The sequence below is a fragment of the Capricornis sumatraensis genome, chromosome 9 (assembly GCF_032405125.1).
Source record: "Capricornis sumatraensis isolate serow.1 chromosome 9, serow.2, whole genome shotgun sequence".
NCBI lineage: Eukaryota > Metazoa > Chordata > Mammalia > Artiodactyla > Bovidae > Capricornis > Capricornis sumatraensis.
This window is the reverse complement of record NC_091077.1, coordinates 92366484-92383303: the sequence shown is the minus strand read 5'-3', so window position 1 is coordinate 92383303 and position 16820 is coordinate 92366484. Positions and strand designations below refer to the sequence as shown.

The 16820-nt window shown below is 53.0% G+C and overlaps 1 protein-coding gene across 6 annotated transcripts; it reads right to left on the bottom strand.

Annotated features, from left to right (window-relative positions):
• Window positions 1–5354: 5354 nt before the first annotated feature.
• On the bottom strand, window positions 5355–15015 carry NR2F1 (nuclear receptor subfamily 2 group F member 1). 6 transcript variants are annotated; one of them, XM_068980213.1, is made up of 4 exons: window positions 14900–15015; window positions 14550–14773; window positions 11514–12041; window positions 5355–6359 (listed from the first exon to the last, which is right to left on the bottom strand). In XM_068980213.1, the coding sequence occupies exons 1-4, from the start codon at window positions 15013–15015 to the stop codon at window positions 6079–6081; spliced, it is 1149 nt and encodes a 382-aa protein (XP_068836314.1). In that variant the 3' UTR covers window positions 5355–6078. The 6 variants fall into 6 exon arrangements, with proteins under 6 accessions (XP_068836314.1, XP_068836312.1, XP_068836313.1 ...); XM_068980211.1 differs by having other exon boundaries at window positions 14550–14895; window positions 14932–15015; XM_068980212.1 differs by having other exon boundaries at window positions 14550–14853; window positions 14932–15015.
• Window positions 15016–16820: the final 1805 nt, after the last annotated feature.

Genomic DNA, 16820 nt, shown 5'->3' with positions numbered 1-16820 from the left:
CATATAAACATCCACCTCTCTGTGTGTCAACAAGGAGAAAAGGCAAAATATTTTTCAGAGGATTTTCTGTCTCATTTAATCTTGGAGTTTCAACAAGCCTATTACAGCAAAAAAGTTTCCTTCTTGGGGATGAAAGTTTCTAAAAGCAGAGTAAAAGATCAGGCGAGATCCTAGGATCTTTTCTTTTCTTTTATTTTAATACCCAGAATCTCCAACAACCAAATGTAAGTTCAGGCTCCAGCTTCCACGGAGCAATCTTTTTCTCCTTCAGATCTGAAGACAAAAGGAGAGGAGGCCTGGTGGTGAGCGGGATATCTCTGTTAGTTGTCAGCGCAGGTCCATGGGTTAGGAATGCTAATGAGCCTCTTGGCCAGCTGAAGACTCGGTTCTCTCTCGCACACCCTCACGCTCACACACACTCAGGCTCATGCATGCCGACTGACAAGCACACAGAGGCTCGTGCACGACCCTGTCTCTCTCCTTTTTCCTCTGAGCCTAGAGATCGATCGCTGACCCCACTGTTGGGCCAACGCTTTATTTATCTGGCTGTGCAATGATATTATCAGCGTTAAACGTTATATACAGCAAATGTCTTCCTAAATCAACACAATAGGATAGCTTGCGGAGACCAGCCTGGTCTGTCTTAAAGAAATCCCTGGCTATCTCTCTTTCTCCCTCCTCTCGGTTACAGACACCCCTTTCTCCTTTCCACCTTCACTATTGGGGCTCTTTTATACCCTGGGCTTGGGGATTTGATCTCTTTCTCTCAGCTGGGTTGGAGGAGGCCTCAGCCGGCTAGGAGATGGATAGACACATTATCCACCCATCACTGTGATCTCCTTCAGGGGTTGCCTTGTCAGCTGGCTCCAACTGCCTGGATCCACTCTATTCCCATGATCCCGGATTGCTCAAAATTGGGGTAGAGGAGAAGGTGAGGTGTGGCCAACCGAGTGTGCAACCTTGCACCGTGTTAATTGTTTTCTTTCCTCTCAATTACATTCATAAACCTATTTTCTGCATTGCCTGTTATTTCTTTGTGCTTCAAAATTGAAACCACGTGCAGCCCTCTTCCCTCAGCACACACAATAAATGCGCTGCGTCCCCCCCCCCCAACACAACCCCACCCCGCACCTCCTCCCCCAGCCCATCACACAACTATTTACATCTTGGTTACTCACTCCGCGCTCCGGGGCCCCCGGAGAAGAAATTGGCCCCACGGGACTAGGTGAGACTTTGAGTAAAGCATCTCTCAAATCCGGGTCGTATCTCGTATCTCGGGTCCCCCACTCCGGAAGAGAGGCTCGTGAACTCCCCGGGCCGGCCTCCGCCCACCCCTGCCTCGCACAGGTGGTTGTGGCTGACTCTGGGGCGAGCTAGCGGGGAGGACATCCAGGCAGAAAGGCAGTTCTGTCGTCTCCGGGCGGGCCCACTCGCCGGCCGCTGGGGTCAGCGGTGGCGGCGAACGCGCCTTCCGCGACCCTGGTCCACGCAGACACCGGGTAGGAGCGGCCACTCCCCTGGGAGCCTTCCAGACCCAGGTCCTCCCAGGCAGAGGAGTCCCCCCCCCACCACCCCCTAAATAAATAAATAATCCAAAGGGGGGAGGGGGAGCTGGAAAATGGATTCGCTGACAAGGAGAGATAATAAATGAGGGGCGCTTTCAGATAGATATCTCAGACGTGAAATTGCGCCCAGCTGGTTGTGTAAGCAAACAAATAGTTTCATGTTAGGAACTCTCAACTTGGGGCTTGATGAATAGAACACGACAGAGGTAAATGGGTCTTTAACTCATTTAGGAATACAACTCTTTGGCTTTCCGAGCAAAAGGCCCAGTGACGCCACGGATCCGAGCAGGCCCTCTAACAAGAGTTTTATTAGTTCCCCACTTGGGTTTCCCCGCAATCCCCTCCCCAGCGCTCCTTCGTGGTTTCCCACTGCGGAGACGTTCAGGTGATGTGTTCTGAGACATCGAGAAGCTTACGAGGTGATGCTGCCGCTGCAAGAGATAGAAGGACTGCCTACCAGCGGAGGTGGAGAAGGAGGATTCAAAAAATAAATAAAAATCAACTTTTGCCTGTTTCAAGCAGACTAGCTCAGGTGGCCTTGGGTGCTGGGGTACTGCAGATCCTCCGCGCTCCTGGAGCAGAGGTGGCCCGCGGGGCTTCCAGGAGCGGACCGACCTCCTTTGCAGCCGCCAGAGACCCGTGAGCCTGAACCCCCACGAGGGGCAGAGTTCCAGAAGCCCTAGGTGGTCGGGGGGGGCCCATCCCCCATCCGAGGGCTTTCGGCCAGGCCTGGTCGCAGGTTGAGTTGTGCGTGTCGGGGCCAAAGGTCAGATTTTAACTCCCTTGGGCCGGTCCTTGTCCTTCCACGGTGGCTGAGGGCCGCAGCCCCGGGTCCCTAGAGATTCCTGGAGGAGAGCCAGCCCCAAGACAGTCTTTTTTTGATGTTTTCAGCAAAGCTGGGTGGCTAAAGTAGTTTAAACCGACTTCAAAGGCCCCTCAGATTCTCAATCACCCAGCAAGTGTTTGGGTTAGAAAAGGGAACGCTTGGCTTTTAGATGTCACAGGTAATTTCCAGAAGGAAGTCACCTTGTGTGGGCCGCTCTCCACCTGTTAAGATGGCTTTCCTCTGGCCCTGGGTGGGCGGGGTGGGGGGCTGTTGGTTCTACACTTCCCCACCCCCCAGTGACACCAGCGCCGCTCTCCGCGCATCCCCAGCGGCCGGTCTGACCTACACCTGCCCGCGGGCCTCACACCCGGGGCCCAGGGCTCCTCCTGGAGCCTTTTGCTCCAACGCGGCTCGCTGCTCAGGGGCCTCCAGGCGACCACCCAAGGCAGAGACGCCCCCGGTCCAGGCGGCTTTCTGCCCACTGGCTCCCAGGGCCTGAGGACGTCCAGGATCTAGAGCACGGCCACCCCGGACTTTCCTGGGCTTCTCCTCCTTGGGGCGACCGGCCCTTACCTCCCCCTCACCCCGCATCCCCTAACAACTCCCCGAAACCCCCGCCCCGCACCGGCCACGGGTCAGCTGGGCCAAGGAGCGTTTAGATGGCGGGGAGCAGAGACAAGGCTTCCTGATCGTCGGAAGCCTCAACCGGTGTCTCCGTCTCAGTTCCTAAACCTTCCCTTAGTGCGAGCAGATTCCTGCGGCTGGACTGCGGGCGCCCTGAGAGACAGAAGCCTCGACGGGCGGACAGCGCGGCCCCTGTCCGGCTCTGCGGGGGTAGCGGGGTGGGGGGGCGCCCACAGGGCCTCGGAGTCCCCAGGAGGTTCCATGTTTCTGGTTGAGATACAGAGACCTCTTAAGATGACTGTCTCCGTATGTCTAATGCAGGCGGGGACCACCCCAGCCACCCAGGAGACGGCAGATGGAAACCCCCTACCTGCAGCCCCCCAGGTGGGGCTGCCTGAGAACCAAACAGAGAGCATCTCTTCTACTTTGCGCCGAGCCTCCAGGTTCCTAGACCAAGGCTGTGAGGGACTCTGTGAGACCCCGGGAAGGCCAGCTCTCCTTCCTATGCTGTGCTGGTCCTCTGCCCACCCGCCCCCACCCAGTTTAGACCCAGGCTTATTTAGAAAGGTCACTGGGATCCTGTCGGCTGTAGGCAATGTCCCTGGCCCTGTCCAGCAAGAGCCAAGTTAGTATTGTCTCCCCCGGACCCCCTGGAACAAATGCTTCCTACACCAGGGCCTTGGTTTCCCGGACCAGTCCCACACTGGGTGCCTTGTACCTCCATATTGAAATTAATTGAAAAATATGTTTCTGACCTAGGAAAATGTTTATCTGTTTTCATCAGAGGGATCACACTGTAATGAATATATTTACATCTCATTTCAAGAAAGGCAGGGAAGATGGGTGAGAGTTTGGAGGCAACTCAGCTCCCCTCCCCCACCCCCAGCATTGCCCCCAGGAAGGCCCGGTGAGACTTCCTGGGAGGTGGTCTGCAGTTGAATGAGTTCTTCCCACACCCCTCCTGCCTTGGGTGCCCAGCCTGCAAAGGATTCAGCCTAGGCCCCCAAAACATTGTCCCTGGGTGTGGTGCAAAGGATGAGGCCCAGACCTGGGTGGGACCTGTAGGAAGGCAGGAGGGACCCAGTGGCCCCAGGGGAGCTTTCCACACCCACACACCTCATCAGTCTAGCTGTCCTAGGGCTCAGGCCCATCCCCGGGCAGACCTGCAGGGGCTTCTTCATAGAAAGTGGTGCCAGGCTGCACCACACCCGGAACATTAAAACTTTAGGTGGACTGGAGCCACCTGGAGACTTCTAGACAGCAAACTGAGAGCAAACTTTGCCACTGACTTCTCAAAGTATAGCTTTGGCCTCATCCATGGCTGTTTGGGGCTGGGGGAGAAGGTGAGGGGAGAAGCAAAGAGGTATTATTTTAAAAGACCTGGCTTTATTAATACATTAAGAAAAAGTTCCCTTGGCTATGTGTGTTCTTGCAGCGCCAACTCGGATCCTATAAAACATTCATGCTCTGAAAGCTGTTACAGAGAGCACCCTCCCTCGCACCCCCAAGCAGAGGCCTCAGGAGGAGGTTTCTGCCCTGAAAAGTCCACGAGGACTTCAATGAAGCTTCTCAAAAAAATCAGCAGCTCCAGTCCAGCTCCCAGACCCCCAGGTTCCAGGTCCACAAGTCTAAGTGCCACAGGGGGGGCCCTTCCAGATGTCCAACGGAGCTTGGAGGGCCCTCCAGGGAACCCCTGTCACAGGGTCTGGAGTGAAGGGCAAAGCATAGCCAGCTCTTTAGCAAAGCATAGGGGGAGCAAAGCCAGGGCTCACAGCTGAGACCCCAATTCTCTTTAGAGAAGGGCTAGGAAGAGGCTGAGCCTCTAGTCACAGCCAGGTGCAGAGGCATCTTTCTGTCCTGAAACCCCTATGTCCAGGGCTCCATGCCTCTCCAGCCAGGCATGTTCCCACCTGCAGAGGCTGAAGCTGGCGGCACAGACTCCACCCTACGGGGACCAGGTCTGTCCCAGCCTCCCGGCCAGCTGGGTGCTGGCTGCCCACCACCTACAAGGTCGCCAAGGCTGCTGCCCACACCTGCACCAAAGGGCGCTCTCCCTGCCCACTCTGTCCCACGCAGAGCCTGGCCTTCCACACTTACAATCCCCAAGCAGCTCCTTGGTTTTAGGAAATAAATCCAGCCAACTTGGTAATGAACCTTAAAGTTGCCTCCCTCTCCCCCCCATTCTAATAATAATTGGAGTGGAAATTAATTGGAGGGTTCTCTTGCACTGATGACATCTGTCAAGCAACCAGACACGTGGGTTTTGCTAAATTCTTTTTATTTTTTGTTTAAATTTTCACTTCGATTTTAATTCTTGAAGAACAGCCTTGACAACATATATCGCACTCATTATAAGAAGCAAAGGGTTATATCAAAAATTATTAGTATAGAATCACAGGAAATCTGGTTTGGAACCAGAAAAAAATACAAAACAGATATAGATACATAGACACAGGACAATTTTTTATAATTATTTGGAAAATGTTATTTTCCCCTAATTCTTGTTTCTTTTTTTTATGTGCATACGATGTTTAAATTTTACAAAAAAATGAAAATAAAGACTAGTATTTTACAAAATGAATAACAATGTCTGTGTGTGTGGTGTGTGTGTCTGTGTGTGTGTTTCTACAGAGGATTCCGTCCACTTTCATGGGTGTTGTTTTCTGTACAGAATATATCCACATCCGTCCACAATAAATCCTGGAAGGTCCATTAGTCTCCTTCTGTTTTAGTAAAATTTTCATGGTCCTCTCTTCCCAAATAGGTTTTCTTTTTCTCACCAGACACAAGGGTCTGCTTTCTTTCCTTTCCAACGTGTTCCCGGATCTGATACTAAAAAGAGTCTCTCTCTCTTTTTATTTTTCCTCCAGGTTTGCAGCTTCGGTTTGCCCGTCTGCGCGGTGGGCGGCTCCTGTCGCCACCCCCCCGGCCCTCCTCCCCGCCTGCCCGGCCCTGCCGCACCCTGCATCGGCCGCCTGGTGTCTCCGCCGCTTTGGAGTCCACGGCCCCCCGCCGGTGCTGGGAGTCTCTAGGGGCTGGGGGCAGGTGGGAAGCGCCCAAGGTCTAGGAGCACTGGATGGACATGTAAGGCCAGTTGAAGCTGCTCCCGGATAGTAACATGTCGCGGATGAGAGTTTCGATGGGGGTTTTACCTACCAAACGGACGAAGAAGAGTTGCTCGATGACCGAGGACGACACGGTGCGCAGCGAGGGCAGCCGCAGCAGCAGTTTGCCGAAGCGGCTGGGCTGGTTAGGGTACTGGCTCCTCACGTATTCCTCCAGCGCGCACTGCGACTTCTCTTGGAGGCTTTCGATGTGGGCCGCATCCGACAGGCCACAGGCATCTGCCCGCGCGGCCACAGCAAGGAGAGACCAGGGGAGGGGCACACGGTTAGGTCAGCCACCAGCAAGGTCACAAACAACACGCCATTCCTTTTTTTTTTTAATAAGAAGCAAAGGGGTAAAAAAAAAAAAAAAATTGGAGGAAAAAGAAAAATCCTCCCCGTGGCTTCCTACTCCTTCTTCCCTATTTCCTTCCCCTCAGCCCCCAAGACCAATAAAAATATAAATCAAACCCCCACCGAGCCTAGGGGAGCCGAAGAGAGGAGCGCACACTTGCAGACACACTCTCTCTAGTTCCTTTGTGTTTCCTCTTTCACCTTTGGGTTAAATAATGTACGATGCTGGAGCCATGTTTGCTATAGGGAGCAACCTGGCCTCCGCCTGCAGGGGAGCATCTTTTCCGCTGTGCTCATTAAAGGAAGGACTTCTGCCCCCTTTGCCCTGGATTTTGGGGGTGTCCAGGAGCCCTGAAGAAATAGGCAGCCTGGAGGAGGCTCTAAACCACTTCTTGGGAGTCCCTCTCTCAAACCCAAAGGACCCCAAGCAGGAGAACCTAGATTGTGTGGTGCACAGAAGACGCATGGGAGGGGGGTAAGGAATCGTAGGCTGGCAGTGCCTGCAATCAGATCAAGTCCAGGCTTTAGCAAGATAGGATTTGCGATCCCCTATCTATGCAAGCAAGAAGTCTGCAGCAAATCCTTAGTGAGGGTGAACACTTCTATCGGTGCCTTAGATCAAGTAATTGAAAACTGGTCACATCTCTGTAAGCTGTATAATAATCAGAAGGAATATGGCTTAGTTACTTCAGGCTGCAGAAAGGAGACAACTTCAGCGATCAGACACAAAGCTGGGCTGGGGGCAGCTGCTGCTGCTGCTTGAGAACTGGGCAGTGGGGGCTGAAGGAGGATTTGGGGAGACAGGCTTCCTGTCACAGGACTAAGAGAAAAATGCACTTATATGCAAGGAAACGTCTGAAAACTTGTGTGTTAATCTCATGTCAACCAGCGGCTCTTCTTGGTCTACTAAAACTATTTTGAGACAGCAGCTTATACTGTATCAACTAATCAGAGGCAAGCCAGTGGAGGGGAAGGTGGAATCAGAGGAAGCGAAGGCTTCTTCTCCTAGTTCAAACACCCATGTTGTTTCCTGTATTAATAATAAATATTAAAAAAAAACAAAAACAGGAAGATCACAGAGGAGCCCTTAGCCAGTCAGAAGGTTGACTAGAGATCAAAGGCGGAGTTTGCTAATATATAGATAGATCTGTGAAGAAATGCATGCATGGCGACGCCTGCCCCCCCACCAAAGGACACTGTCTAATTGTGAATGGGCAAGTGTAACCCAAAGATGACACAGAGAATGATTCAAAGCGGAACATGTGTCTGTTGAGTTTCTTGAGCTTTATGTCTCTATTTCAAGAACTGGGACTTACAAAGCATTCTAACACCTTCATCTACAAGGCTATGGCCTTGAGCAAAAATACAAATAAAACTAGTGATAATTCAAGAACTTCTGAGGCAGGTCTCCTTTGACCCCGGATCCAGATTGGGTTCCTCTCAGATGTCTAATGACTCCAGCCAGCCATTCGATTGCATCCACACTAGCCTGACTTGGGAAGTCAGGGAGATTTTATGGCTAGCAGGCTGTGGGCAGGAGCACTTTGGTGCTTCAGTGCTTGGAGAGGGGACCCTGAGGTCTGCCCTTAGCTCTGCAGGCTAACCTGATCCTGCTCTATGACCCCTGGGCAGACTCATATTTACATACATCTTGCTTTACAGGCTTTATCTGCCCCTTATGGCACAGGATCCCACTCAGCCTTAGAGAAAGCAGCATGCAAGGGACTCACTGGCACCCCAGCAGATTTTTCTTTTTTTTTTTTAAAGACCCACATGGCATCTCTTTGGATCTGTAAAATATGCATCTGATGTTTACACTTAAGGCCCCTAGCGTGCAAGGTCACTACCTGTCCCCCAGCTAGGCAACTCCAAGGGAGCTGGAAAGGCGTGCCTGGGCCCTGTGTTGGCTTCCTCGTCAGGGTTCTTTCCTGCTTTGAAGGTAGGATGCCTGTAACTGGGCCCCTGCTGCAAAGTGCCAGCCGGCCAGCACTGTGGCCTCCTCCAGGGCAGGAGCCCTAGACTGGGTTTGGCTTCCTACACTAGATATTAATTCCTACTCCAGATATTTCTGCCACAGGATTCCCCCAACTGTGGAGTGACAGTGTGAGCTCTCAGACCAAGTAGGTGGTTGAGGTAGCAAAACTAGGTGAGCAGGGGGTGAGATCGAGTATATATTTACACTCCATGAGTTATACCCCAGATAAGAAAAGGAGGCAGAACGTGCAAAATCCATGTCTCGCTTTTTATATGGGAGTGTCAATGTTGGAACCCTCGATATTTCTTCTACAGTGTATGGAAAAGAAATTATGTAAATAAATAACCATTACCGCTCAGGCCGTCCCGGCTTAGCCTTTGTGGTGCAGAGAATGTATTTCATGTTGTGCATTCAGAAGAGTTTAGTGTTCAGGAAATATAGATGTAATCAGCTGCCATAACTAGAAATCAAAGTTATTATTGTGCTGAAAATGGATTTATTGTATTTATGTTAACTAGATGGCTCCTTTCAGGGAAAGTCTCATTTATTTGAGAAAATATTTAGGTGTATGAATTAATGAATTTTTTTTTTTAAGTAAGTTCAGGTCATGACCTCGTCCTTGGATGCCGTCCAGAATATTAAGGATTAAACATACCATCCGGAGGCCAAATGTGAAAACCACCACAGGGAACCCCCGTGCCAGCTTCAAATACTTAGCCGGAGCAAACCTCGTTGGACAATATGTCTAAAACTGTCTTTTCCATCATTCAAAGTTTGCTTAAAAGTTGGATGACTTTGAGAAGGCTTCCCATGAATTCCCTTCTGGCTAGCAATCAAAACAAGTTTAGTCAAAAGTGGAAATGTGTTATATGGAGGAGGGGGGGGTGAATTACTACTGACAGCTCTATTTCCATTTTCAGATAGTCTTTCAATTTTCCCAACAAAATAATGTCATTGTTCACTTCTTGGCCTCCCCTGCACCTTGAAGACTTGGTTTAAGAAATGTCTTTGGGAAAACTTTCTTTTTTTAAAAAAAGGAAGACTTTTCACAGGGACATTTTAGGATGGAAAGTTGAAAGAAAAGCATGAATAATTCCACAATCTTCCCTGCAGCCTGCACGGTCCTCGCCTCTCTCTGGGAAAGGGCAGGAGATCAGAAAAGTCAAGGGGGTTCAAAGGACCTTAGGAGGGGACAAGGAAAAGGGAGGGAGACTTTGCTTGAGAAGACCTCTGTCCAGCTCCAAGTCACATTTCTGCTTCAAGACACCTCACTGGGTGAGATTTTAAAACCCCAGCTTCCCCGACACTGGCTTGCTTCCTGATTAATTTGGCTAAAGAGCTGGGTAGTAGAGAGCCAGCCAGGCTCTAGGCCTGCCAGAACTAAAGCAGCCGGGTCGCTACTTCCCAGGCTCTTTGTCACTTTTGAAAAACACGTTTCCATCAAGAAGACTTATTAAGATAAAACGCATTCACACACCGAGGAGGCGATTCAATAAATCTTCCATTTGTTTTAAGGTTCTCACTTTATCCTCTTGCAAAGAATAACTCCCTCTCCCACTAGCAGACCTGCATTTGCACTGAAAGTAAAAGGGGGGCAGTCCAAGTCCACGGCTCAGGCCACCCTGCATACAAATGAGATGCTCTTGTCTAAATAAATTATCTGCCGTTCAGATCGATATTAATACTACATTTGCTACATTACAATATTGTGCAAATTTAAGAGTCATTTTAATACAATGTAAATACGATTCTTCACGCATGAAAGCCAGGAAATATTGATAGATTATACCACTGCTTACTGTTCAGCAAGGCCTTGGGAGAGGGGTTTTGCCATCCCTCCTCAAGAATGGTTTTAATTTGGCCTTTGGAGGTCCTGGCTCTAGGATAGATTTATTAGGATGGTTTATTTGTTCTCTGAATGGAGGAATTAAAAACAATAGCGCCAATAATGGTGGTAAAAAACGGCAGCTAACTCTACTCACAGTGGGCAAGGCCAGAGACCCAGTCTGAGCAGCTCTGTTCCCCACCATCGTCCTTTCTGGCTTTGTTTATATTTCCCCCCATTACCTGCTGTCCTGGGTGTTTATATGTTTCCCTCTTGCAGGTTACAATAATAAAAGGGGGGCAGTGTTCTCAGAGGCTCAGACGAGAGCCTTCAAAGGCTACGCTAATGCACTTTCCTGGAAGTTAATTTGAACCATCTATCATAAGAGAAATTGTTAACATGCATGTTACCACTGCCTACATTTAATTTGATATTTTTAAGGCACCCTGTTAAATTTCCAACGTTCGGGCACTTTGCATGGGCTATGAGATTTATCTCCGGGCGGGAATCCTCGCATACTTGCCAGTTCTCCGGCATTGCTTTTGTTTTTTATCTTTCTTGTTTAGATCGAATCCATTTTTTACGACCCTCAATAACCTCAGCAACTGCAAACATGAATGGTTTCCGATAAGGGAAAATCAGGCAGCCATAAAGCGGGATTATTTATGATTTATTTGCGCGGATTCTCCTCTTGCCACCTCTCCGTGTGTGTGTGTCTCACTGTGTCGGGAAACTCAGCCAGGGATCGTGCCACGCAGAGGAGAAAGCCACATTCCCACGTTCCCTTCCTTTCCTCTCCTCCCCCAGAAACGCCGAGCTCCGGCACACACGCGCGCACACACACATCGCACACACATGCACACCGCACACACGCGCGCAGCCAGACGGATCCACGGCACCGCCTCCCCGTCACCCCCCCTCCACCGCCCGCCAACCCGGCCAGACACGCGCCCGCCGCCGCCGCCGTCCCGCGCGGGGCTCCAGGCCGCTGGACCGGGCCGGGCCGGGCCACCGAGCGGCCCGCAGCCGCACCGCCTCGTCTCCCGCACCGCCGCGCTCCCAAGATGGCAGCGGCGCCACCGGCCGCTTCCTTCGCGCGGGCACCGCAGGCTCCGGGCCCGGCCCGGCCTCCCGCGGACCGACGAGGGCCCTGGCCACCCCAGGAGCCGCGGCGCGGCGCGGGGCCGGCGGGCGGGCGCTCCCGGCGCCTGCCTGGCCCTCCCAGCGGCCGCAGCCTCACCTGACGTGAACAGCACGATGGCTTTGAGGCAGCTGTACTCGGCCGAGTCGACGTGCAGCGCCTTGAGCTTCTCCACCTGCTCCTGGAAGATGCGGATGTGGTCCATGAAGGCCACGACGCGGTCGGCGGACATGGGCGAGGCGTGCAGGCCGGCGGCGGCCAGCAGCGGCGCCACGTGCAGCGGCATGGAGCACTGGGCTGCGTTGAGGACGAACAGCTCGCTCCAGGTCAGGCGGAGCAGGGACACCTGGTCGGTGATCTGCAGGTCCGGGAAGAAGGGGATGTTGCGGGCCCACTCGACGGCGCTGAAGAGCAGGCGCGCGGCCAGCTCGCAGATGTTCTCGATGCCCATGATGTTGTTGGGCTGCATGCACTGGCTGCCGTAACGCGACGTGGGGTAGGGCTCCGCGCGCAGCAGCAGCGAGATGTAGCCGGACAGGTAGCAGTGGCCGTTGAGGGGGTCCCCGTTGGTGAGTGCGTACTGGCCTGGATTGGGTTGAGTGGGAGGCATTCTTCCTCGCTGAACCGCTGACAAAAAGAAAGAGAGAAAAGAGGCAATGTGCATCCAGGGGGCTTGCGAACAGCCCGGGCCGCCCCGCAGCGCACCGACACAATGCCGCGGCTCGTCCCCGCGGCCACCAGCGCCGAGCATCTTCCTTGGCGCTGGCCTTCACTCCCGGCCCACACCCAGAGGAAGACGGCGTAGGGGTGAAGCCCTCCAGCTCCGTGGCTCGGTCCGCCCGGCCATCTCGGGCGCTCTTGTCCACCCCAGACCCAGGCAGAACTAGGCCTGAGTTAAGGGCTTCCCCGACACAGCCCAGCCTGACCCAGAAAGCGCACCCCAACCCCTCGACCACCATAAGGTCACACACAGATTAATGACATCCCACTCACCCCTCCAGAAGGAACCCAATCAGGGTAAAACAAAAACCAAAACCTGGCGAAACCAGAGAAAAGGTTGTGGTTCTAGGCACATGCCTAGCTGCCTCTTCATTTGCAAGCAAGCAGGTTTTATTCAAAACATTTCCATATTCTCTAAAAATGCTATGGAATTATCCTTAAAATAGACAGAAGTTACATACCCTACTCACCACTTACAACTTTTGAATAGAAAACAAGTATCCTGCACCCCTCCCCTATACCCTCCTCCCCATCACCCCACACAAAGTTCTCACTGTTAAAAGCAACAGAAAATTGAAAAAAAAAAATCAAGAAAGAAGTTGAACTTACAGTAGCCAAACATTATTGAAAAAAGTGGAAAATATAATTAATGTCTGTCCTGTGAGGTGCCACAGCAACCTGCAGCCAGCTTTTGCCCAGTGAATGCACGAGCTTGCAACTGCAAAAACACTGGATTCATTAACCATCTGAATGCAGAACGTAAGCATGCTTTGAGTTCTTAAAGCTGACCAAAGTTTTTTTTTTTTTTATGTATATGTTTTACTTCAACAGTGCCAGCATTTTAAATTGCCATGTAAACAAAGACAACTTTAGGAAAAGTTAGGGCTACTGAACTCTCCCCCCCCCAACAAATTAATATAGATATGTCCATGTAGATGTAGCTTTCTTACTTCAGGTTGTACACTATTTTCTTAAGTTTGCACTGATTCTCACTTTAATGCAAACCTCAATGCAATTTAAACTCTTAAAACATAACTGGCTAGAATACTTTTTTCTAATTATAGTTTTGAACTTGGCAGTTATTTTTCAATTAAATGAGAGTACAATTCAAAGTTGTTTTTTTTTTTTTTCTTCAGATGCCTATAAAATCTCCCTGGAGCTAGAAATGAAGTCGTCATATTTGCCTGCTCCTTGAGATCTGAAGAAATTCAATTTCTTTTCTTGTGGCATATAAAATATAATTTTAAAGTCAATTACAAGAAGAAGTAATCTGCATTCTGCAAAATTGACTGGTTTGCTAATTTGACTATAAGACATCTTTAATGATTGTCAGGAGATAAACTTTAACTGTAAATGGCTAGATATATTTATAACAAAAGTGCTGCATTTCTTGCCACATGAACATGAAGCATATCTAAATACAACATCAAAAGTTGTGTTAAAAGAAACCAAAGCCATACAACACAGGGATTAAATGATGTCGAAGCTCATGCCAGCTGCAGTCTATGCATTATAGCCAAATCAGAAGGATCGGTAAATGCCGTTGTAAATTGTAATTTGTATGCAGTATTTAAACAGAGGGTGGAGTTTGATGAAGAAATAAAACGAGTATCATGCTTTAAAAAAAATGACACGACTATGAAAGCACGGTTCAGTCACAAACTTTCCTTTGAAAGTAGAGGGGTGAAAACAAGGCCACAGCTCTGGAGGAGGCGGCCCCAGCTCGGTGGAGAGGAGAGGGAACCAGTGAACAGGCCAGAAGCCCCCCCTCACCACCCCTTCCCTCCTAATTAGAACTACAAGTGCAATAAATCTCACTCCTCTTTTTCCAAGCTAAGCTTCCAAAAGGATGATGCAGTCAGGGATCTATGGTTCAGAATCCTCCAGTCTCCTCCAGCCCTCCCCCATCTTAAATAAAGGGCAATGAAGACGTGGAGAGGAAAGGGGAATGAAAAAGAACAAAAACACAAAAACCACAGAAACCGAATTTTCTGGGGGCAATAAGCAGCCCTCCCCCCAAGTTCATGCCAGCACAGCTCCAAGCATCTTCACGCACACGCGGGAAAGAGACACACACCGAGCACATCCAAGACAGAGGGAGGGGATTTTCCAGCACAGCTCACGATCCTAGGGGCACCGTCCCGAGCAGGCAGCGGGCGGGGTGGAGAAGCCGGGGAGACGGGCGCAGACCGGGAGGGGGAGACAGCGGCAGCGAGCTGGGGTGGGGGGTAGGGGGTGGGGTGGGGGAGACGCCGGGGGAGGAAGGCTACGGGGACCGGGGGGAGCTGGGACGGGCCGGGACCGCAGGAGCCCCAGCCCCAGACAGCAGCCACCCCCGCCAGAGAGGGAGAGAGAGAGAGAGGGCCGGGGAGGCGGGCGAAGCTCCGGGAGAAAAAGCACGGAAGAAATATTCACCTTCCCGCCTCATGCCCACTTTGAGGCACTTCTTGAGGCGGCAGTATTGGCACTGGTTGCGGTGGTGCTGGTCGATGGGACAGTTCCTGTTGGCACGGCATGTGTAAGTTAAGTTCCTGCGGACGCTCCTCTTGAAGAAACTTTTGCAGCCCTCGCAGGTGAATTGGCCGTAGTGCTTGCCGCTCGACTTGTCCCCGCACACCACGCACTCGATGTGCTGCTGGCTCTGGCCCGAGCCGGGCGGGCCCTGGCCCTTGTCCCCTGCCGTGCCGGGGGTGGCGGGCGCTCCGGGCTGGCCCGGGGTCTGCGGCGTGTGCGGCGCGCCCGAGCCCGCCTGCTGCTGCTGCTGCTCGCCGGCGCCGCCGCCGCCGCCGCGGGCCGCCTGCGCTGCGGGGTTGGGGCCGCCGGGGTTGCCCCCGGCCACGTCGTCCTGCGGATCTCGCCAGCTGCTAACTACCATTGCCATATCTTTGGGCCCGGGGAGCGCTGGGGGGAGCCGAGCTGCTCGCCGAGGGCCGCGGGGCGCGCGGGCGCGCTGGGAGGGGAAGGGGAAGGGGAAGGGGGGAGGGGGCGGGGGCGGGGGGCCCGCCCGGCGCCCCGGGGTCGCGGGAGCCGAGCCCGAGCTGGGCACCGGCTGCTGCCTCCGCCGCCGCCGCCGCCGCCGCCGCCGCCGCTACTGCCTCGGCCGCCCCGCTGCTGCTGCTGCGCGCCCGCCCGCCCTGCTGGCGTTTTGTTGTGGTTCCTGCTGTTTTCTTTCTCTCTTTTTGCAGCCCCCCCAGGCTCTCAGGCTCCCCCCCCAACACCCCTGCTCCCCTCGCCCGCTCCCCCCCGCGCTCCGATCTTGGGGGGGCCCGCTCTCCTTCCCCCCCTCCCCACCCCCCCCCAGCGAGCAAGCTCCCTTCTCTCGCTTTTTTCTTCTTCCCCCAAGTTGCAAAATCAGAAATGGCACAGGAGGCAGCCGGGAGCGGCGCGGGGCGCAGCGCCGGGGGCGGCGGGCATGGGCCACGGCGCGCGCACACACTCACCCTCCGCCTTGCCCGCACCCCGCGCACACACACACACACACACGCACACACACTCGCACACACACTCGCTCACCCGCGCCAGGCGCCCGCCCGCCCGCCGGCCGGCCGGCCGCTCGGGCTACGCGCTGCGCGCCCGCAGAGCAGACATAGAGGAAGCCGCCGAGGGCGGCGGCGGCGGCGAAGGAGGAGGTCGCGGCCGCAGGCGCCTCTGGAGCCGCTGTCTCAGCTGCAGCGGCGAGCGCCGCTGGAGAAGCCCGGGCCCGGGCCGGAGTCCGAGCTGGAGCCGGGGCCGCAGTCGGAGCGCGAGCCGGGGATCGGGGCTGCCCGCGCCACCGCCGCCGCCGCCGCCGCCGCCGCCGCTGTCCCGGCGGGAGCCCTCGCTGGGCTCGGGATTGAGGGGAGCGCGGTGAGCCCGAGCCGGGCGCGAGGCGAGGCGGCCGGCGGCGATCAGGGTGCGCTGGTGTCGGGCGGCCAGGTCCAGGGCCGGACGCAGCCAGCCATTCAGGAAGGCAGCGCTGGAGAGCGGGAGGCAGCCAGCGAGGAGGATCACACACTTTGCTCTTTTTGTTGTACCGGTGGCGCCGGGCTCTCGCTGCCTTCTTCTTTCGGGAGGTGACGGAGGGGGAGAAAAACACGAAATAATTCACGCCGGCGACGAATTCACAGCGGAACAGAAAAAATCAAAATCAGAAGAAAAAGAATTGCGCAAAAAAAAAAAAAAAGCGAGAGAGACATCCAAAGTAGGTCGAATAAATAATCCTCTTCTTTTCCTCTTTCTTGCTCCTTCTTCTGCTTCTTCTGCTATAACACACAGAGCTAGTTAAAAAAACCCTGGAGATCGCCCAAAAATGTTCTTTTTTTAGTATTTTAAATAAGTGCTCTTCAGCCGGGAACCAACACCCTCCCTCCAAAAAAAATCATATATGTATAAAATAACGATAAGAAGAATACGAAAGGGGTGCCTCCTCCTCCTCTCTCTCTCTCTCTCTCTTTTTTTAAGTTTAGCCCTCACTCTTCTGCAGGAATGGAGTAAAAGAGAGAAGGAGGAGGGAGAAAAAGGAGAAAAAGAAGAATACGGGGAAACAACTAATAGAATATGTAAGAAAAGAGAAAGGGGAGAGAGGAGAGAGAAAGAGAGATTGAGAGAGAGAGAGAGGCGGAGGAGAGAGAGAGAGAGGAGAGAGAGAGAGAGAGAAGAGAGAGAGACCCCAAAATTGAATGCGTTTAAACGGGAGGACTCGCAGAG